Source organism: Syngnathus typhle, linkage group LG22 (genome assembly GCF_033458585.1).
Source record: "Syngnathus typhle isolate RoL2023-S1 ecotype Sweden linkage group LG22, RoL_Styp_1.0, whole genome shotgun sequence".
Taxonomy (NCBI): domain Eukaryota; kingdom Metazoa; phylum Chordata; class Actinopteri; order Syngnathiformes; family Syngnathidae; genus Syngnathus; species Syngnathus typhle.
In genome coordinates, this window is record NC_083759.1 from 2,038,243 (window position 1) to 2,060,028 (window position 21,786).

Genomic DNA, 21,786 nt, shown 5'->3' on the forward strand with positions numbered 1-21,786 from the left:
TACAAAAAATATATAGCATAATATAAAGAAAAAAGTATAAAATAAATAATAAAATATACCGTATTTTCCGCCCTATAAGGCGCACCTAAAACCCTAAAATTTTCTCAAAAACCAACAGTGCGCCTTATAGTCCGGTGCGCCTTATATATGGACCGAATTCCTAAATTTAAACTGGCCCAAAGCATTGTGTCATGAAATCAATCATAAGTGGCCCGCTGAAGACTATGAATCATGAATCGTCTGAAGTTGAAATAAAAAAGATAAAATGGAGAATCATTTGATTTGGATTAAAAATCTGACATGATGAATTAATGGTGCGCCTTATAGTCCGGTGCGCCTTATATAAGGATAAAGTTTTAAAATGGGCCATTCATTGAAGGTGCGCCTTATAGTCCGGTGCGCCTTATAGGCCGGAAAATACGGTAAATAAAATGATATGACATTGACCCTACCGTTTCAAATTTGACATCCTGTCAGACATTTTGACAAATGAGCTCAGTATGACTGCAGAAACAAGCATTCATCTCCCTTAATTGCCCAGCGGCAGGAGCGACATAGAATATACATGACATCAACATTTTTGGCTTTAGTTGGCGCTCATGACAAATGAAGTATTTTGGCGAGCTAGCCATTTTATAATGACAGGACCCTGAGGCCTTTTCTTCTGGTGGAAGATGAACGCGGCGGCCGGTGGCTACCGCCGCCTATTTGAAAGCAACAGCTGCTCGTTGGAAGCAGCCCAACGTGAGCTGCAAATGAATCTCATGACGTAACGATTCAATCGGCGACAAATACGGCGCAGGCTTTTCCACTCGTTTTCCAGCCGACACATCACGGGCAAAGTATTTTTTCCCCTTTCGACACTGCGAGTCATAAAAAGTGACCGTTGGATGTGAAAATCCATGATCAAAGATTTGATCGTAAACATATTGAGAAGATTTGTCTGGCGAGACGGTTGCACTCCAATAAAAAAAGATTTCGATTCCGCAACAATTAATTATTATTATTATTTTTTTAATTCCTCACCATTAAAATTCCGACCCCGGCTCACCTGCATCTGTGCTCAATATGTTCTTTTTGGATATTTAGTAGTGTTTTAACTGCTCCAGTTGGCCGAAAATAATGTTATGACTCAAGTCTCCCATTGGATCGATTGGAACTCGAAAACAAAAACCTTGATCAAGCGCTGATTGACTAATAAAACGTGTCTGGGATGATGAAATGATCCGGCTCTTTTCATCGCTGCGCTTTCCGAGGGCGCCTGCTGAGCTCCTTTATTCTTCATCTGCATACATTTAAAAACATACGTGGTAATGCTTTGAAAGATTCCGATGGAAGTAAATGATAAAAAAAAAAAAAAAAAAAAAGTCAGATTTCAGACTGAAACTCAACAGACTTCAGTTTATTGCCTATTATGCATGTTCCTTAAATAAGATTGCATATGGACCTGCTGCTTGGGTGCTTGCTTGACAAGAATTTTACAAAGCTCATGCCTTTTCTTCCCTCATATACAGACTGCTTTATGTAAAAAAAAAAAATTAAAAAAATACACAGGGCTTGCGTCAAAGCATTATGTTCATTTGATTAAAAGTGGTGTCTTTTAGTTGCGGCGAGCAAAAGTCTCTGTTTTAGTTGGCGGGGCGACTGATTGGTTGCCCTTTGTAACAGTGCCCCCCCCCCCTCCCCCTCCTCCTACCACTTTCCAGGGATGGGCACCCCACATTCATACCAGCCCACGAAAGGATGGGATGTTCTTCTGCCAATCACTCCAAATGTGACCGGCTCCTGTCTGTAGGCACGATAATATCCTAGAGGGGAGGGGGGGGGGGGGGCGATATAGAATTAGCACCGCGTCCTCAACGTCATTGAATTGCTCCCCGTTAAACATCAGTCATCACAAACTCCCAAAGGGCAATGTAGATAATTGCGCGTAACTAGTCGCAACCAGTCCAAGCCAAAAAAAAAATAAAAAATCGAGCCAATCCCGCCTGTTTGAAATTCAAAAGAAGCCCAACGATGAGCTCATGTTTACCTTGAGCTGAAGGCAGAGTAAGAGAGAGATACGCGGGCCCAGTCCTGCCGTCCCTGTGCGAGTCCACAAACTGACAATGATCTTCTCCTTCTCCCACCGTGTCTCCGATACTGTAGAAAGGCTCTGCAGGATGAAACGCTTTTGTTTATACAGATCATCTTCACTTAGTTTGAGACTTAGCGTGGAAACTAACATCTGTGATGCATAATAGACAATAAACGAACCAGCACCATTGTTTTGACCTGAAAAGATTAAAGTAGGGTATTCAATACAAAATGTGGATTCAAACATACCTCTAAGACCGTCTCCCATGAAGATCTTGTATCGCAGAGAGTTGCACAAAACCACGCCCACAAACTTCCGGTACCACGTCCGCTTGACGTACTGACTGCCTTTACAGGAACTGTGGGCCGAGTTGTAGCGGAAGGAGAAAGGGATCCAAATTGGCTCTCCGCCTGAAACAAAAATATACCCCCCCAAAAAAAGATTAAATATAACTGTAGCAACATCTGGCGTCCCTCAGGGCTCCATTCTAGAGGTATTGCTTTTTTGATTTCGACGAGGTATGTCGTGGTCATTTTGTTTTAAGATTGACTTACTAGGATGTCAAAAACTAATTGGACCGGACTCATTGAAGTTTTCGTAGGACACGAGTCAAAATAATGTATAGACTCACCAGGCGGTCTTTCAATGAGAAGAGGATCGTCTGAAAGGAAAAACACGGAGGTTAATGTTTTCACCTGATAGATAAACACATCTGGTAGCCTGCGATGGCCTCCTTGAGGTCAGTCAGACGATTTTTATTTGTGGCAGAATAAATAACCCCGTCATGACATTTTTATGCTGCCCCGTTGCTCACCTGATTCGGTGACATAGGTGAGCGTATCGCTGACGGGTCCCAACCCAAACACATTCTTGGCCTGGACTTTGAAGTAGTACCTGAAAGAAAACAAAAAAGCACAACTCATGAGGGCTTTTAGTGTCATTCTGTTGTGGCTCTGCAAAAGTGAAGCAAATGCTAATGACTAGAACAGACGACTTTGGTCAGCCCCATTCGAGACTCGAGGCCCGTTTCCTATTGGTGGGGATTCAAAGTGGAGCAGATCACTTTGAAGGTAGGAAATATGCTCAAGGGACAAGCGTCGATTAGATGATAGCAAGGCAACTTACTGGAAGTATCACAACTTCACGGAGGATTTGTTTGTGCAGGAGTCCATTCACGCGAGTTGGCCCTCGGATCGTTTTGGGAGCCTGCAACCGCCAGGCCTGGTTCCAATCACCGGAGCCACATAACAACAGTGACCGAAATATACAGCACCGAAGCGAGAAAGAGGAGGAAAGAAAAAGCAGATGCAGAGAGCGGTGATGTCATGAAAAGCCAAATTGGAGCGGGGTGGAAAAAGAATCGCAAGCAGAATACAAAAACAAAGGAACTTACTCGAAAATATTTGGAAAAAGAGCCATGAATGATCTCTTGTAGTTTGAAATGGAGTGGCTTGATTCAACCTCTATTATTCCAAAATAACTCAAATGATTTATATTTCTCCTCCATTTGATCTGTTTGCTAACGAGAAACCGTTTCCAAAAATGGTGGAAACTGTGACGAGAGTTCTGGTCTTCTTTTCACGATCCGGTTCTGATAAAACTGCAATTCTTCACCAACCGTTTTCGTCCGCCCTATTTCGTCAGCTGTCGAGGTTCTAAACGACTTATGCTCCATATTTTGTTCATCTAACGAGCAGAACACCTTGTGGAAATCTATCCGCATTAGAGCAGCGACGTATAGTGTGCGTGTGCGTGTCTGGAAAGCAGAAGGGGCCTCAAGTTTTGGGAAATGCCAAGAGTGTCCCACAGCAGTGGTCCCATGAGTAACTGTAACCAAGTCAGACATGCCAGCTTGGATACACGCTGGTTGCTAGGGAGGAGCTAGACGAACTTTCGGAGAAGTTGACACTTGAAACACAGCTCCATTGTTTGACTTCTTCAGCAGGTGCTCCGTTGGGCTCTCGGCAGGCCGTAGACGAAACACCTGTGCTTTATCGTGTCGAAATCCGCATCGACGGGTCATTTTGACCCGACTTGAAAAAAAGGAGAAGAATAAGTGTCCTACATTGACGTGCTACTTCTTAATGTGAGACAAGCGTTGTTTAGCCTCGTGCAAATGGATTTCATCAGCTGATGACATGTTTGTGATGAGTATTCCAAACATATTTCTCCACATGCCACCGTTGACTCCAAATTGAGTCAGATGTTTGGATGATCAGGAAGCTTCATCATCAAGCTGCATCCCCTCATAAAGACAAACAAATCAGTGCCATATAAATGAATATACAAAGAAGTATGGGAATATTTTAGGTGTTGTGTCACGGTGAGATGGTGTCCTAACAGTCCAAAATCCAGCAGAGCCAAGAAAGAACACCAGAGGCTGTTCCACTTCATACCAGACTTGATCAATTTAGACAAGATGTTCTCTTACTTGGAAAACAAGAAGTTGGCCATTTTTACTGGGGCTTGATCTCATGGAGTTCAAAACGGATCGGTTTTACGACGTTATTATTGTTTGGGCCGCATTTTGGACGGCTTCAACAAAACATGACTCACCGAATATTGCAGGTGTGTGTGTTTTTGGAAAAGTCGGGCATTTTGTTTGAAGCCTGGTGCTACAAAAACAAAGTGATTGTTACCTGGAGTTGGGTTTGAGATTCTCCACAGCCAGATGAGTCCCGTTGGATACCTTTGAGGACCATCGATTGTTGAGCACGTCATCGTACGAAGCACTGTACACCATGTAGCCTGTAAGCCCAAAACAGAATTTCAATGAGTCCACTTAGGTCTACCGTTACAAAAATAGCTTTTCGGGGTTGGCTTTAATCCAGCCATTTCCTGTTTTCTTCTTCACGTCACTCCTGCAGTCATGCAGTGAAAAGACTCCAATCCGGTACGTGACCTGGAGGTCGCGCACCCTGGAGGAATTCCCTCTAAAGCTTTATCGAAACAACATATGGCAGCACATCAAACCCGACCTGTTGAATTTTGAGACTTTTTTTTATATTTTTATTGGCGCCACATCAACGCAGCTGACTGTTGACAGCGGGGAATAGTTTTAATCTACCCTCCTCTGTCGTTCCCTACTTCAACTATGAATGGAACATTCCAAAAGAAATTGACCAAAAAAAAAAAGCTTCAGAAAAATATCCTAAATACTGCAACAGATGATCATTTCATCTTATACTAAGTTGAAAGTAAAGCAAATGATTCACACCAGCGGGAAGGAAACGCTAAGGGCTGAAAAGAAAATACCAAAAAGAAAAAAAAAATGGGGCACTGGAGAGACTATCTGTTTTCCACATCAAAAGACGGCGGCCCGTCCCACAACACAAGAAGGGGCTCGTGTGTGTCTGCCAAATCAAACATTCTGCGACTCTTAAAACCTTGCCTCTGATAGTCCCGCATTTTTCACACACAAGCTCCTGATCTTAAATTATTTTAACCACCGTGCGTCACGGGCTTTTTTGTTTCCCCTGAGAAACGGAGTAGACTGAGAAATTCCAACAAACTGATAAAGCTTAAGAGCACAAGAAGCCATTTTGTTAGGCGGCCATTTTGTTCTCTTACCTGAAACCATGTCATCCTTCAATGGACGGCCCCAGTCCAGGATGATGAACGAGTGGCAGCCCTCCATGGCGACCACGGTGAGATTATGGGGTTTATTTTTGGGAGGCTGCTTTTGATTGGAGACGCGAGTGTCCTTCTTGATCAGATCTTCCAGGATGTCAACTTGGAGGTATTCCAGAGCCTCCGTCAGGGAGCACGGAGATCCCGGGTCCTTTTGGATGTAGTTCACATACGGTGCTGATGGGCAGATGGAAATTCAGCAATGAATGATGCCATTCATACAAAATCATAGTCGCTGATATTTATATTTCAAAAGGAAAATAATGTCAGGAAAACCTTGGATCTTGGAAACAGATCCTTTTCACTCCTTTTGAAACCAAACTCGAGTTTTGACTTATATGATCTTAAACCAAGTCCTTCCGTCGCCTCCGCCTTCGCCTCTTTGTTTTCTGAGTTTCGGAGAAGGCCAGCTGGACCTACAGCTGTGAATTCCGAGTTTAACTGGGATTTGGAAGCAACCGCATGAGGCTGGACCCGTTCCCACCTCTGCAGATGATTGGGCCGAGAGTCTTCCACGTGTCAGTGTCGACATTCCGCAGCTCTCGCTCTGTGTGTGTGTATGGGACAGTTTACCACTTCTAATTACAATGATAACAGTTTCATTTTTTCTTGTTTTTCGTTGCGATCCTGCAGTTTCCTCATCTTCGTTACGGAACCCTCCCTTTTGAGACTCCGCATCCTCCGCTTGTAATCCAAACATATCTGGCATGTGAGACTCCAACGCGGATAAAATATGACTGGGAAAAGTCTCGCAGCAGAGTTCAGATACAAGATAAAATATGTCGAGACATCCGACTCATCCAACACAATTCACTCTGTCGACGTGGACGCAATCGTAAAGGGGATTTACGCAAGTTATAAGAATGACAAGCTAAGACTCTTCGTTTCATGTTTGTCTGATCGTTGGCCGTAGAACAAATAACTCGAGATAATGTTAGCTTAAGAGAACAAATGTGACTCGTTTTGTTAGTTGTTCACTTTTCCTCGGTTCGGTGCCCGTTTTTAATAACTTTCAGATGGCGCCATGTGAAAGGAGGTGGTCACGTTACTGACCAAAATAAACAATGTCCAAAAGAACAAATGTTGATTTTGGAGCAAATGAGAGCCCTCATAAATCTCCACGATAAGGCCGATAAAAGCAAATCTGTCTTCTGGCAGAAAATTGCATGCTGTAATCGACCGGTCTAATCCATCGTTGAGCTAAGTCAAATTTCCAAGTTTCGTCTATATAAATAATCGCAAATATACCAAAATATTTCAATTGTGTTATGACTAGCAGGATTTGGCTCATTAAAACCAAATGAGACCGAAACAATAGCACCAAGGTGAGACCACAAACAGGAAATAACCAAAGAATTAGTTCAGATCAGTGTAGCTGTGATTCAGGGCGATTGTTTTGTTTTGGGTAAAAGTCCAGTTTGGGGGATTACAATGCTTATGCCAACACACTTTTCATATTTGGATTGCTCCAAGAGGCCTAAATAAAGGCTTATGTTATTTGGATCAACATTCATTTGGCTGGATTTGATTGCATGAATCGTTAATCCATGTTCAACTTTGGTCATAGAGTCTTTAAATGAGTTTTATCAGGAGGGCCAACGTTGACTGAGCGTCAAACATTAACTTTATAAATTACCTGTAAATCGCCTCTTCCCACTTTCGTCAAACTCTGCTAAAGGACCTCGGCCGGTTCTGGTGTCTGGAGTCGGCATCTCTGTTGTGGTGGTGGCGACGGTGGTTGTGGTGGCGACGGTGCTTGTGGTTGTCGGCGGTGCCGTCGTAGTAGGCGGAGGCGGCGTAGTCTGGAGTACAAAGTCATCTAGCGACAAAAGTATTTATGAGTATTTGCTAAGAAGTGATTTGTACACAACACACTGGATCCTTTATAACGTCCACCGTGAAGTATGTCAAACACAATGGAGTCATTAGCGGGCAGCTTGGATGAGATCATTTTGAACGCAATCCATTTTCTTCAAGCAAAACAATCGTTATTGACGTGTCGTGTGTGTTTACTGCCCACTTTCTCAGAATGCGTGTGTATGTGTATTCGAATCTAGTCAACAAACACATAAGGATGGAAAATGTGTGAAGGATTGTTTCAACAGGCCAGTTTTATAGCTTCTTATCATGCAGTACCGGAAAATGTTTTGTCATAAGCGCTTCAAACTGTGCATTATCTGCCCATAATGTTCGAAGCAAAAGCAAATCTTGTCATAAGAGAGGGGAAATATCAAATGGCGCTCATTTGCAGCGTTGTTCTTTAGACAGCCAAACACCTGCAGTGAACGACTCACAGCGGCCAAAACAACTTGTGTTTGGCTCACTTTATCCATGCGGATCCAAAATCCCAAGACTCAATTCATCAAATATCGGAAGAGAGAACCAATATCAAGGTTATATATATCATATTCGTTTGTATTCACAAGACTCACCTTCTGAGTAACAGTTTAATATTCCTTCCGAGTCAACCATTAGATCCCCATCTTCATCCATTTTGGCGAAGGTTCCTGGTGGACATGTCGGGAATGGATCTTCAGTGGTGGACTCCGCCGTAGTCCATTCTACGGTGGTGGGTTCCGGTGTAGTGGTTGGAGCTCTGGTGGTGGTGGTAGTGGTGGTCCTGAGGTGAGGCAAGTCCAAGCCAAGCAGCGGTTTTCCTCCAACCATAAGGATCTTCTCTTTGGGGTTGACCACTGGGCGACTATCTCGGCCGTGACCAAACAAAGCCATGCCTTCCTGGTTCAGCAGGGGGCTTCCCAGATGGTCTAGTTAGAAAGAAAGGAGTCGTTATACACTGAACCTGATGAGTGTGTTCTAAAACCGCTGTAATACCAAAAATGGTGCGTCCATCCTCGCCAAGTACGACTCTCTTTGGTTGGCCCTGGGAGTCCTGGAGGACTTTTCCATCCTGGTTCATAAGGATCCCCAACTCCAGATCTACCAACTTAATCAACCGCAATGGATGTTAGATGTTGGAATAATTAAGATCATGTCTAGTCCTGGAATCTTACCCATTTGTTTCCGTCAGGTCCAGTAATAAGCCTTTGCCCAACAGACTTGCTCGTTCCATGAATGTCTGAGGAGTCTTTATCCAGATGCGGTTGTCCATTTTGACCTAGATGATGAGAAGATTTACACAATCATTGTCTTACTCACGAGTTGCCGTGTGACGTCTCCAAACTATTTCATGCATTTTACCATTTGACTTTACCATTTCCATTGGCGGCTATAGCAGCTCCATTGGGTGTTTTGCCTCTGAGGGTAGGATAGCGACTTCTGCCCCCCTGGCTTCTAAAGCCGTCTCGAGGTGAAGATGGTGACAACGATATCGACTGGAATCGACCCTCTGTGATCCCCCCAGTCCTCGTTGGAGTCGAGATTCTGCTTGCGTTGCGATCTGACGTAAACATTGGTCTGAGTCGATTCAAAGAAGAGTGGGTGGATGATGAAGATGAATCAGATGTTGTTGAAGAACCCAGTCTAGAATTGTGTGTTGATTGTGATCTGCTAGGAAGCCTGGATCCACCAAACAGTCTGGTTCCAAGATGAGGAGAGCGTATCCTCCCATTCATGCCAATATTAGGACGGCGGTAAGACGGAGGGACCACGGGCGATGAGCTAGTCCTCGAAGGGTTGTCTCTTGTAGCTACACTCTCATTGTCCTCCGTGTTTCCGTTTGCTTCGGTTGGTGTTGTGGCTGGATTCGTTTGGTCCACTGCGGGTTTTGCAACATTTCTATTGATCCCACTGTTTTCTCTCTTATCAAGATAGTCCTTTTTATCATAATCGTTATTAGCATCGTCGCTTGATTTCACGTTTATAGATAGGCCAGAGTTTGAAGAGGGTGAAGGAGCTGGTGGAGTTGGATACCTTGAGTTGCTATGTTCGGAATTTCTGTCAGTCAGTGAGGGTTTGTAAGAACTCCCGCCCAGGTCATCGTTTTTTAGTGAGTCACGAGACGTGGCAGTTGGGTTTTCACTCGTCTCCTGAATCGAGGAGCCTCCTGCAGTACCTGAGTCCCTACTGGGTGTCCCCTGCAGAATGGGTCTGCTGGCTCCTGTTGAGGATGCAGATCTACTCCAAGGAGTCCTGCCACCATGTCTGGAAAATGGGACTCTTGTTCCTGAACCCGCCCTGGTTAGGAACTTAAATCTCTCCGCAAGGGAAGGACTAACTCTGATACGAGTTGTTTTATTAGAAGGACTCTCCTCGCTTTTCTTTTTCTCCTCTTCCCTGGGATCTTCTTTGTAGCTTGTAGTAGGTTCTTCAACTTTGGGTTCCCCTGTGTTTTTGAAATTGCTCTGGTGAAGTATTCCCTCATTTGTTGACGCATGTTCTGGTGATGGATTTGACTTTTCTATGTTCTGTAAAGAGCTCTGTGAATCCCGGTTTGAAGTTGCTATTGGTTGATGCGAAGTTAAAATGCTTCTGGTGTTTGTATCTGAAGCTCCAGCGCCATTTGATGGGGCGGATGAAGCGATTTCCGATTTCTCCGTCGTCGATGATATCGTTTTGCCGTCGATCCTTCCTTCCGAAGATGACCCAACTGCCGCTTCATTGACGGACTGCTCCGGTAAGGTGGACTGCAATGTGATCTGATTGTGAGAACGTGACTGTGAAGTAATACCCGGTCTGTAACCGTTGAGCGTTCTGGTTGAATTTCCTCGAAAAGGAATTCCTAGGTTCCTACGGCCATAACCGTTTCGTCCACCAAAGCCAGATCCATTGGTCCGGCCGGATGATACAGATCCTTTGCCTCGAGGATCATTGGACATGTCTTTGCTCTGAAGGTGTGTGGACGCTGTGTCCTTTCTTATGTCCTCTGATTGGGTATTACGCAGGGCTGTGGTCGAAGGTGAAGAAGATGATTTTGGAAGCAATGGCAATGAGGAAGAGGTGCCTCCTTTTTGATGGAGCCTGAGCTTTGTGGGTTTTCTTTGCTGCGGATAAACAGACGAGGGTTTCGTTGGGGAGAGTGTAAAAACTTTCAGGCTGGGGGTCTCGGGAGTTGGAGCTTCATCCACTTCACTATAAATGTCATCCTCAGATTCAGAGGAAACATCATTATATGGCTCTTTTGTCTCAGGTTCAGACTCCATGGTTGTCGTGGCTTCTTCCGGAGAGGAGGTTGTAGGTATTCCCTCATCATCTTCATCCTCCTCCTCATCCTCCCGAGCTGAGGTTCTGCCTTTGTTTACTCCATTCCTGACTCCGCCTCTTACTGAGGACATGATGCTGTGATAAGAGCGTGTCTGAGAAAGTGGGCGCACCCGTCTACTGACGGGTGCAGAGTTGCGTGGCTGAGCGGCTTCGGTCGCTTCTTCTTCTGGTGCCTCCGTTGATTGGAGCTCTGATTTGTCATTGGTGGCGTCGTTTTTGGAAGGCTTGTAGCTAGTCCTCTGGCTGTCCTTGGTCCTTGAAGAGACGGCACTGCTGGCTAGTAGAAGGGAAAGAATGGACCTTCAATTTATGATGTAAACACTGGAATACTATCCACGTTGAGTCATTCTTACATCCTGGCATGACAACGCTGAAGGCCTTGCTTAGTGGCCCTTGTCCCCTCCGGTTGGTGGCTTTGATTTTGAAGATGTACCGATCTCCAGGTGTTAGACCGTCTATCGTCGCTGAGGTGGTGCTGCCTCGGTACGTCGTACTTTTCATCCCAAATGGCTTCAATGCAGGAGCATAAGACAGGATGTACTCTGTGTGGAGACAACTGCTATGAAGACACATCTTGGAACTCGGGAGCTAAAGATCTTGGGCATTGCAGTAGGTTTTAGACTATCTGCTTCTACCTCGTATCCTCCCATTGGTCTCCTCAGGAGGATCCCAAGTGGCCGTCACAGCAGTCCCTTTACCCCGTAGCGGTTTGACTTCAAAGTTCTCCGGTGGGCCAGATGGTGCTTACAAGTGAGGAGAGAAAAAATGAGTAACACAAGGGCAACAACAGACATGAGGAAAAAGGTTGCTTGAAGCACTTGAAGCCATAAAATGGACCAGGGTTCTTTAAACGAAGGAAAATATTGCCGCTATATATCGTTTGCTTTCTTTTGACATCATGCATGGAAGTTGACGGAAAACTCAGCAGGGAGGAAATGCCGACATTGCAGTAAATCAACTTTTTGTCCGATACGTGCTCCAGCCGACGTTGAAAGCCAAGAATAAGCTCATCGGGAATTCTTCAGCGTGCTCCTACCTGACTCGGGGGTCCTCTGATAGACGGATACACTCCACTTGCCATCATTTTCTCCTTGAGAGATTTTGACGGCAAATTCGTACATGCTATCAGCAGACAGGGTGTCTACCATCACTCTCCTCTGGTTGCTCTCTTTGTACTCCCAGCGGGCTGATTCACCCTTCTCCCGGTACCGGACAGTGTAGGATCTTCAACGAGACAGACGGAGCTTAAGTTTCGATTTTTTTTAATTGCGAGATTTTTGGTTTATTCTTCACCTGAATTCCCCGGATTCGATCTTTCCCATTTCCACAGCAGGGTCAACCCAGGAGATGAGGACGGATTTTGCAGACATGACCCTGACACTGATGTCTTTCGCCTCGTATTCAGGCGGCTCTGCTTAGGGCATGACGGGAAAAAAAAAATGGATTCAAATCAACGGCGGTGAGAATGATGACCAATCAGCGCAACCTACCTGGAGCGATCGATTTTGTTGCTGCATCGTTTGCAGGAGCTCTCTGGCCTTGGGAGTTCTGTGCCTGCAGTGACACCACATGAACGGACTCAGATGCTATGAATAGAGAAGGATACCAGGCACGACCAGGGTTTACACGAATGACACTAAAAAAACGGAACCAAAAAAATGCACTCATTATACTCCTGTCGCTGAATTCTACATGTAGCTAAATCCCTCACCTAATACTCTGCTATGAAACAGTTTCTTACTTAATTTCTGCGAGTTACGGTTCCTCTGGTCAGACTGAGGCTTGGTGTGGTGTCTTCTCGCCAGTGAAGATGTTCTTGCGAAGCTCCTCCCGGGTTGTCGGGGACCGGTGGAAGACTGAGGGGCCCTCCTCCTGTAGGTCCTGGGGCTAGAAGCACTTTGGCGGTGTGTTGTTCTGTTCACCCGAACAGCACGCTTCAACGCTGTCTGATTTCTCGCCGCAGGGTATGTTAACCTAACTGCGCCTGTGACAGAAAACAAATATGAGAAATATGAAATATATGGAACAGCCTGGAAGGCTCAAGGAAGGGAGTTCTCTCAAAGAAACGGTCTGCTTTTCCGCTCACCTGCCTGAACTTGGCTTTGACTTGAAAAAAAATGCACTCGAGGTCAATGAGTTCTATTCGAAGCCCCCGGAGGGGTGTCTTGCATTTCAAAGGGGAAGTAAAAATGGGACACTGCGTGATCGATAACCTTGAGTTTTGCATCCTTCTCAGCATGTCCGAAACTTGGAGGTCAAGTACCATCTTCCCACTGGGTCTCGCTTGGCTTGTCAAGGTTATAGTGCATTTTCGGTTCATGCAGAAATCGGAATAAGCCTACGAGTGATATGGTGCTAAATCTGCTCCCCCAAGGCGCCAAGTCAATAATATGGCTAAAGGTTACTTTTACCTGTTGATGTGTTGCTGACTGGTGCGTTGCTCAGCACAGCAAAGCCATCAAGCTTTACCCATTCAGGATCTAAAAATAAAAATATAGATTTGGAAAATTATATACAGTGGACTCCCACCTCGCTATTCACTAATCAATTTTTCTTTTTTTCCTTCAATGAATCTAACTTTTGGGAGTCATCATCACTTTCCTTTTCCATCACAACTTTGTGTTTTATTTTCCTGAAATCTATTCCACTCCGCCTTCTCCTTCTGCTGGCTTGCTCGTAATAAGTCAAAACAAATGTGTCTTTGATGTTTCCAACAGTAGCTGGCCAGACACATTTATGAAGCGAAGGCTAGCGCTGCGTGTTATTTACGACGCTGCCGAAGAAATAACACAAGGTGTGTGTGTGTGTGAGCGTGGGGGTCTTACCGACATCCTCCACTAAGGGAGCCCGACTCTCCTTGCCCACTCGGGTGTAGCGATGAGTCCTCAATGGCCTGTTAAAGCGCTCCACCGGCCTTCCGTCCAGATGGATGGAAGGCTCCCAGCTCTCCCTCAGGCTTTTGACCAACGAAGTCGCTTTGCCATTATGTGTCCGCAAGGGCTTCTCCGCTGCAATACAAATCAGCCATGCGTGCAATTTTAGTTGACAGAGACGGAGCCGCGAGGAGACGAGATCCCTCGGGTCAAAGCAGGCATGTCAAAACTTTGGAAACACCATGGTGAGCTTTTTACGAGAGCACCTCTCACCTTGCCAGAAAAAAATCCCAAACGCCGACCCGGCTGCACGACCCCAACAACCGTACCCTTGACCCTAATAATTCAACTTAACAACCCCTCACTAGCTAGGCCCACCCGTGATCTGCCATTTGAGTGTCTACCTGTCGGTCTTCCCTCACTCCTGACCCCAAATGAACCCAAATGAAAAATAAAATACATCTGCAACCACTCCCACAGCGGCGCAGCCCTCCCTCTTGCAGATCAACCAACTTGGGCTTGTCTTTTCCTAATGACTTAAAACATGATCTGTAGAATTCCAAGGATTTGACGCAGATTCATTTTATTTTCTCTTTTAAAGCCTTCCAAAATTAATGTTTGAACTTAGCTTAGCGGTTTAATGACCTCATCGCTGCGGTGACAGGTGTGCATTATTTGTGGCTCAGACGGAATATTTTGGAGCGTTGCCCTGACGTGACATCATGACACAAGACGTGTCGCTGCTGGCATTTGGCATTTGGCCAGTCGAGGCGCAGGTGCTTGGAGATCATTGAGATCATTTCAATTTTTCTCCGTCAAAACGCAATAAAAGGCGCTAAAAATTCCTCATTGTGGAAAAGTCTCTTGAGAAAGCTCCTGCAGAATTCCAGCATGTTAAGAGGGGCAGGGAAATTAAATTCCACTGGCTTGCAAGGACATGATCGCCTCTCCCCCAACTCACTCACTCTTCTCCGTCTCACTTACTCTCCCGCTTTCCGCAAGGAGGTGAGCTGACATGACCCAAATACACTACGCCTCTGTTCTCCTGTTGCCAAGGCGTCCCGATACACCCAGCAGTCCACAAAATAACTTGATAAATATGACGCTGACAACCCGATGACATGTGAATAGAGAAAGTAAATGAGGAGCACTCACATCTCCATTAACAACTACTGTAAAAAATGCTCGGGGGGGGGGAGGCGTGTAACTGATCTGTGATTGCATTAAGGAGCTCCCCAAAGTGATTCGTCAGTAAGAAACTAAATGGACCCAACCAAAAAAAAAAAAAAAAAAGGAGGGCTGCTGAGGAGTGAAGAGGAATGTAAACTTGGAAAAATGTTCCCTTGGTCACTTTTCCAAGTCTGCTGCTTTGGAGATTTATTTTCGCATGACTGTTGTTACGACGATAATTTCAAGGATGTTTTCGCACTGAATCATATTAGACTGTAGGCACCAAAGCATTTGGAAAGTTCCAGGAAAGTGGAATTTAAGGAAATAAATTATGAATTGGCAACATTTCTGGACTGTCCGTACGGTAAATATATGCCCATATGTACCTAAAAAAAACAAACATTTGTAACATCATTTTTGCTATCAGTATGCAGACAATGAAACCTTCACTGCCACCTAGTGTAGTGGATGAGCAATTACATTTTATTCTAGTACAAAAAACTAAATAAAAACAAGCATGCACACCCCACTATGTTAACGTCATTTCTAAACTTAATGACAAAGCCTTATAAAATTTAAAAAATAACGATAATGACAGACAACAAATTCACAAAATTGATATTTTTTCCCCTCGTAAAAAAAAATCCAAAACAATATTGAAGAGTAATGGACTCAGCATCAAGCCACCCCAACCACACCTACTCTGCACCCTTTTTCTCCAAGCTTTCATTGCCGCTAAGCAGAAGTAATATTACGACAGAACATTCTTGGTACATGGGATTGGTAGAAATCAGCATTACCTGTCCACCCGCATCCAGGTGTGCAGAAAGCCACAAAGAAGGCCAGGAGCGTCCGACTTGCGCACAGAGCCATGCTGCGTGTGGCGCACAGTTGCAGCAGAGGCGCAGCAACCGAGAAGGAGCCAAGGGGCTGGGACTCAATGACCCTCCTCCTCCCAAGTCTCCACATTGGGCTGGGGAGGGGGGCGCGGCTCACACGCTTGTTAAACTTTAGAGATGTTTGGTGCCACTTGATGGTGATATGCTCCGTTTTATAGATGCCACCTGAGCTCGATCCACTACTTGGATCAAACTGGGAGCGAAGGGAATTGCGTTTTTTGTCCACTAGATGGCGAGTTAAGCCACGTTTTACAAACGCCACTATTTAAATATATTGTAAATCAAAGAATAGTATATAAAATATGAGAAAAATGACCCATTTTTATTATAATAATAGTTTACGAAATTAGACCAAAATAATACTTTTATTATTAAAATTGTATGTATAACTGAATGACCTCAAATTCACTCCATAATGATTTGTTGACACTTGATGACTCCTGAAGTCTTCAAATTAGGTTTCAATTCTAGACAAACACTCCCCTCTGTTGGTGTGCCTCGTTATCTGCAATGAATGCAGGAACAGCACATTTTGTCTTTCTCCACACACACAAGCCGACACACACGGAGAGTTTGCAATCCCGTCCAGGGACATTAGCTTCGCCCGTAATCACTGCTTGTCTGATGCTAATTACTTCTTTAACTACGCCGGCCGCTTGAGCAAACATTCCAACTCTCAGGTCTAATGAATAATCCAATACTCAAGTATCACAAATCAAGATGAGTCCAACAGTGCACAAAGCTTGTCCGGTAGAGTCTTCCAACATATTTTGGAGCCTTCCGGAAGTCCGAGTAGTCAACTGATTTTTTTTTATTATTATTATTTATTTATTTGCATTTTTTGTAATAAAATTGACAACTCCTTTGTCATCTAAAGTGACGCTAATATTGCACACATAGCTTTTTTTTTTTAACCTTTACAAATAACAAACAATAGTGTGTTGAACTGATCCCATCAATGAGCTGCTTCAGAGAGAGCAAAATTTTCTTCAAGAAATAAAAAAGAAGAAAAAAAAATACAGATCTGAGTAAGGAGAGTCCTGTTGACAAGGTTTACCTGATGTGACTCCAGCATGACCAGAACCCGCCTTGATGGACAGTGGGAAATTGGTTGCCTAGCAACTGGTCAGCATCTGTCCAAGCGGTTTCATCCTTCCTTTTTGAGCAGCTCCGTTCCTTCATTAAAACAAAATCGTTCAAGCTTAAGATAATGCGACTCGGTAGACCCATCGCATCGATTCATTCGTATCTCGGTTTATTTTTAAGCAGAAACTCTCTGAGTGATTCGATGATAAATCCATTTTCAGGTCCAATTTTTTTGTTGCAATCCTAATATATATCTATATACTAAAGTTCATGTTGTAATTTGCCAATGAGGAACTCATTGCATCATCTCTCAAACCGAGCCGTACGATATCGAATCGAATGAATCGTAAACTCGCTGAATCGAATCATTACAATTTACACTGAACTCTTCTTGAATCGTATCGCACTCTATAAATTGACCAAATTCTTATATTTATGACATCACTTTTTTTTTTTTTTTTTTTGATGATGCAGCTTGTATTGTATTTTCCTCTTTACTGACAAGTAATATTGTGCCAAAGGGACACATGAGGTCCAGCTACTTCATTACACGGATGCTGTAGCACGAGCACACACACACCCGCGCACACACACACCCTTCTCCACCTACCCCCTGCCCGCACCCAAGCAGCGAAGAGAGACGCGTGCCGCAGCCTGCGCAGTCGACTCGCATCTTTTGCCACGCACGTCGAGAAAAAAAAAATCACAAAACTAAAAAGGAAAAAAAAAGACAATCGAATCTTCATGCCGTGCACATGGATTTAGGATCGCGGAGGATCCACGCAGGAGGAGACGCTCAGCTTCACGGCGGAGAGGCAGCAGGTTCAAGTTTGCTCGTGTGGAGGAGTGAGGTGGACTTCCTCTCCCCGGCCCCGCCGGAGTCATGATGTCCCTCACGCTTCACCTCAAGTCGGTCGCCAACCTCCCGGGGAAAGGTGACCGCGTTGCCAAAGTCACATTTCGAGGTACGGCCAAACTTTTCCATCTAGTTGCATGCTCCTAAATAAGCTGCTGGAGATATTGATTGAAGTTTCTTATGTTGACTGCCAAGCTAATCAAGACTAAATCCAAACTATTGGAGCAATTGAAGAAGAAGCTGGTCAGGAATCATCTAATGTCATTCTAGCCAGTGTCACTTGAAGACAAAAAAAACCTTCTCAAAGGTTTCCGTTTCCAGGCTACCGAACCCAAATCATTCTTATCAAGTAAAAACAGTCTCTCGTTAAAAGCTCCCTTATCTTCGCTCCTTGTCAGACACACAAGAATGTGTTCACACAGGAATTACAGCCGTCCGAGAACTTATTAGAAGTGATTAGACCCAGCATCACTATTGTGTAGGATGTCACATTGCCGCCTCCCCTTTCCTTTTTCCTGTGTGTGTGTGTGTGTGTGTGTTCAGAACAAGCCTTAGTGTTGTGTTGCACGCTGCAGCAAACCCGCTCGGCTCTGGGTAGTACAGAACCCGTCAGCCGAGTCGGGGGGGATTGGACCTGCGCTGCTGCCTTGATCAAAGCTGGAGCTTTGTTGTTGTGTTCCAATGCCCAATTGCTCCCGCCAACGTCTTCATCGCTTTGGTTTTTTTTGATTGGCAGCCGAGACCAACCGGTGGGATTATTCGATGAGAGGAGAATTGAGGAGAGCTATGTAATTGATTTGAAGGCAGAGTCTTATCTGTAATTGTTCCTGCTTGTGCTCAGCACTCGCTCTCCAGCCTGCCAGAATGGAGTTGAAAAGTTAATTATGTGTATGTGCAGCGGTGCTACTTTCTTATCAAACTTTCTTTCTTATCATTTCGATAAAAAGTCTCTGTGAACTAGGCTGAAATGCTAGATGATTAGCGGCAGCATTTTTTTTTTTTTTTTTTTTTTAGTTTGACGCAGCACGCCTTATGTAAGCCTCATAGCATCTACTTTGGCAAACCCACGTCTCAATGGGAAGGCAGCAGAGCTTCTGTTTTGAATAATGTAGGAGGGATCTTGTCATCCTCTCTGCCATCGAAATTAAAAAAAAAAAAAAAAGGTGAGTGTAGATATATCAAAAAAAGCTTTCATTTTGCACTAGATTTGGAAATTAATTGAAATCATTTTATTTAGATTAATAAATACTTTAATATTATTATTATTATCATTAAAATAATTTCCCAATCACTCCACATCTTTATCCCTGAATGCTCGTGAGTTCGAACACACACACACACACAACACCTGCACAAAGCAAACTGTGACACGCCCGCTGCCATTCATAAATATCACAAAGCAACCAGGTGCAGCAAGTCACATGACAGAAAGTAATTAATTACCCCGATTTTATATCACACTTTGCACAGTGAGGTGCACCTGCAGCATTGGATCAAGACGTGCCGCTAATTTGGCCTTTGCATAAATAATGATTATGAAAATTGTTTGCTGGATACACCGTCGTATCAGATGTCATTGTGATTGTAATTACCACGCTCATTTGTTTTCCTAAGCAGGGGAAAGAGTTCTGGGGGATATTAAAAAGTCTGCACCCCTCCCCTGGTTGAGTCATATTACCAATATATATATATATATATATATATATATATATATATATATATATATATATATATATATATATATATATATATATATATATTTATATATATATATATTTTTTTTTAATCATTTCTGATTTCCTTTGCAAAACAAAAGGGCTGCTTTTATAAATGCGTTCACTGAATGTCAAGCACAGATAAAACTTAAAGCCGCCACTTAATTGCGCTCAGAAGCCATATACGATTTAAAGATCAGTCAGTGACATTTCTTCCCATCTGGAACCTGCCGGCTTAATTCATCTTTTACCTTTTCAGGGTCGTCCTTCTTCAGCCGTGTGGCGGCCAACTGCGACGACGTGGCTCACTTTAACGAGGTTGGTTCTTTCCAATTCCCCAATTATTGCTGGGATTCATAGGAAGATTCGTTTAGTCCATACAAATTGGGTTTATTTGGAAACAATGCTAATTCCTTTTTTTTGGGATTAATGACATCGCTTAATAGGGTTTACCGTTGTCGCTAATGATATCACAATTGAATCTCGTAGCAAAGTGCGTGGGGCTGGATTAGGTTAGAGCAAAGTTTCCGTTTTATAATAAACAAGGTGATGAACGGGAGGGATCCAACTTTTGTTGTCCTGCAGAAAAGCAGCGTGTCCGTGGATTTCTACCATGACTTTTTTTCCCGCTGCCTTGAACCGAAGCGATGTCACTGATTTCTTATGACAGCTTCATTTGTTGCTCTCTGCGCCGGCGAGTTCGTTAGCATCACTCGGCATCATGTCCAGAGGAACAACTTCAAGTGACCTTGCTATGGGGGGGATGCCAGAACATGTCTACATATATGTATAGTCCTCTTGGCTGGTCTCCTCGCTCATAAATGTGGCCTTCTCTGGCGTTGAGGGAGCACTGCGAGTCGTGTTGCTTTCTGCACGGTCTAGCACAAACGCCTTTCAACTAGTATGCCGCTTGCTTGGATGGGGGAATGTGCATTCATTATTCATTCCATGGTGGGATTTAGCTTTTAGCTACGGCGCGCTACTGCCTCCCCCTCACCAGCTCGACAGAACTAGAGCGGAGAACGGCAAAGATTGCGAGGGGTTGGAAGTTTGGCTGCGCTCCAGTGCGTGTCATAACTGGGAACAGGATCATATGCAAAAATGATGATGTTAATAGATTTATTTGTACACGAGTGAGCGGGCAGCTGCTGCAGCTCCAGCATTATGTTGTCAATTATTCAAATATATAATTTGATAGTTGACTTATTCTCAATAAATGATGACCCCCCCCCCCACACACACACAAGAATTTGTCCACTGAATTGGAAAACAGACTGCAAATATGAATGCAGTTAAAACAAGCACCAGAGAGAAATGAATGTTGCAGCGATCGAAGGAAAAAAAAAAAAAAAAAAAAAAAAGCTATTTCTGTTGATGTTCATTAGCTTGGACTTCTTCTGCTTTAACGAGCCCCACTCAGCAGTAACAATGCACCAAACAAACGTTATTAAAGTGTGAGGGTGAGGGAGCGGGGTTAAAATTATTCCAGCGAAGAGAAAAATTGTGTCTCAGCAGATTTTTTTTTTCCCAAGCAAAAGCTACTTCTTATAACCTCTGGGCACCACAGCAATTTTCTTCACCCTTGAGGAATTCTGGGACTTCAGCTGAGATGGATTTGAGTTCAGAGGTGTCCGGCGACAAATGTATGAAATATTTTCAAGGGTTATAAAAAATCTTCTCTTCTGGTCAACATTGCCGTCGATTGCTTCATAAAGCATGACGAATCTTCTGCTGTCACACCTCGTCACGGCGTGGTTTTTTTCTAACCTCCTCCTTTTTATCCTTTAAAAAGGCTCTGACAGAAGAGGGGGAAAAAAAAAAAAATTTTTTTTTACTGTAAGCTTTTACGCATCCAGATGAAAGGCAGGGTTGTTGCAAAAAAAAAAAAAAACTCAAGCTTAGTATGCTTCATAAATAACCAGAGGTGTTTCCATGCTCTGTATCCATGGCAACCAAAATTAAAATCATCACAGCTTCTTTTCTTGTGCATTTAACAACTTTGATAGAGCGCAGTGGCCTTCTGCCCTTGTGTCACTTTTAACGAGCAGCCCGCCAATTCAGTTGGGGGGGCAGGGGGGCGATCTCGGAACGGGAATGAGCGGCTCTGAAAAAGAGAGAAAGATCTAAAAAAAAAAAAAAACATTTTTTTGCAGCAGCGTTATCTTCCGTTTTCATGACTGTATTTTTCGTCAATGACGTGGTCTTTTTTTTTTTTTTTTCCTCTGGGGAAATTAAAGCCGTCATCCATTGTAGATGTCGGAGTAACAAAAACAGCTTTGCGCTTCTTCTATTTTTATTTTTTTCCCGCTGCAGAGGCAGT

The 21,786-nt window shown here is 43.9% G+C and overlaps 2 protein-coding genes across 11 annotated transcripts in view; one reads left to right on the forward strand and one right to left on the reverse strand.

Moving 5' to 3' along the window:
* The window catches only part of otofa (otoferlin a), a 121,096-nt gene that overhangs the window by 83,483 nt on the left and 15,827 nt on the right, over positions 1-21,786 (forward strand). For all 6 annotated transcript variants that reach the window (XM_061270618.1, XM_061270617.1, XM_061270620.1 and 3 more), the window contains 2 exons: positions 17,661-17,860; positions 19,726-19,784. In XM_061270618.1, the coding sequence (XP_061126602.1) occupies positions 17,779-17,860; positions 19,726-19,784 (141 nt within the window). In that variant the 5' untranslated portion in view covers positions 17,661-17,778. The remainder of the gene's footprint in view (positions 1-17,660; positions 17,861-19,725; positions 19,785-21,786) is intronic.
* Positions 1,382-15,862, reverse strand: fndc1 (fibronectin type III domain containing 1). Of its 5 annotated transcripts, none has more exons than XM_061270626.1 (21): positions 15,711-15,862; positions 13,693-13,875; positions 13,279-13,347; positions 12,609-12,851; positions 12,358-12,453; positions 12,161-12,278; positions 11,904-12,091; positions 11,503-11,610; positions 11,221-11,409; positions 8,919-11,144; positions 8,719-8,822; positions 8,540-8,651; positions 8,140-8,472; positions 7,344-7,526; positions 5,648-5,884; positions 4,717-4,825; positions 2,892-2,971; positions 2,709-2,738; positions 2,326-2,487; positions 2,033-2,155; positions 1,382-1,808 (listed from the first exon to the last, which is right to left on the reverse strand). In XM_061270626.1, exons 1-21 carry the CDS (start codon positions 15,781-15,783, stop codon positions 1,693-1,695), a joined length of 5,082 nt encoding a protein of 1,693 aa, XP_061126610.1. In that variant the 5' UTR covers positions 15,784-15,862; the 3' UTR covers positions 1,382-1,692. The 5 variants fall into 5 exon arrangements, with proteins under 5 accessions (XP_061126610.1, XP_061126609.1, XP_061126611.1 ...); XM_061270625.1 differs by having other exon boundaries at positions 12,161-12,281; XM_061270627.1 differs by lacking the exons at positions 13,279-13,347; positions 13,693-13,875; positions 15,711-15,862 and having other exon boundaries at positions 12,358-12,503; positions 12,609-12,749.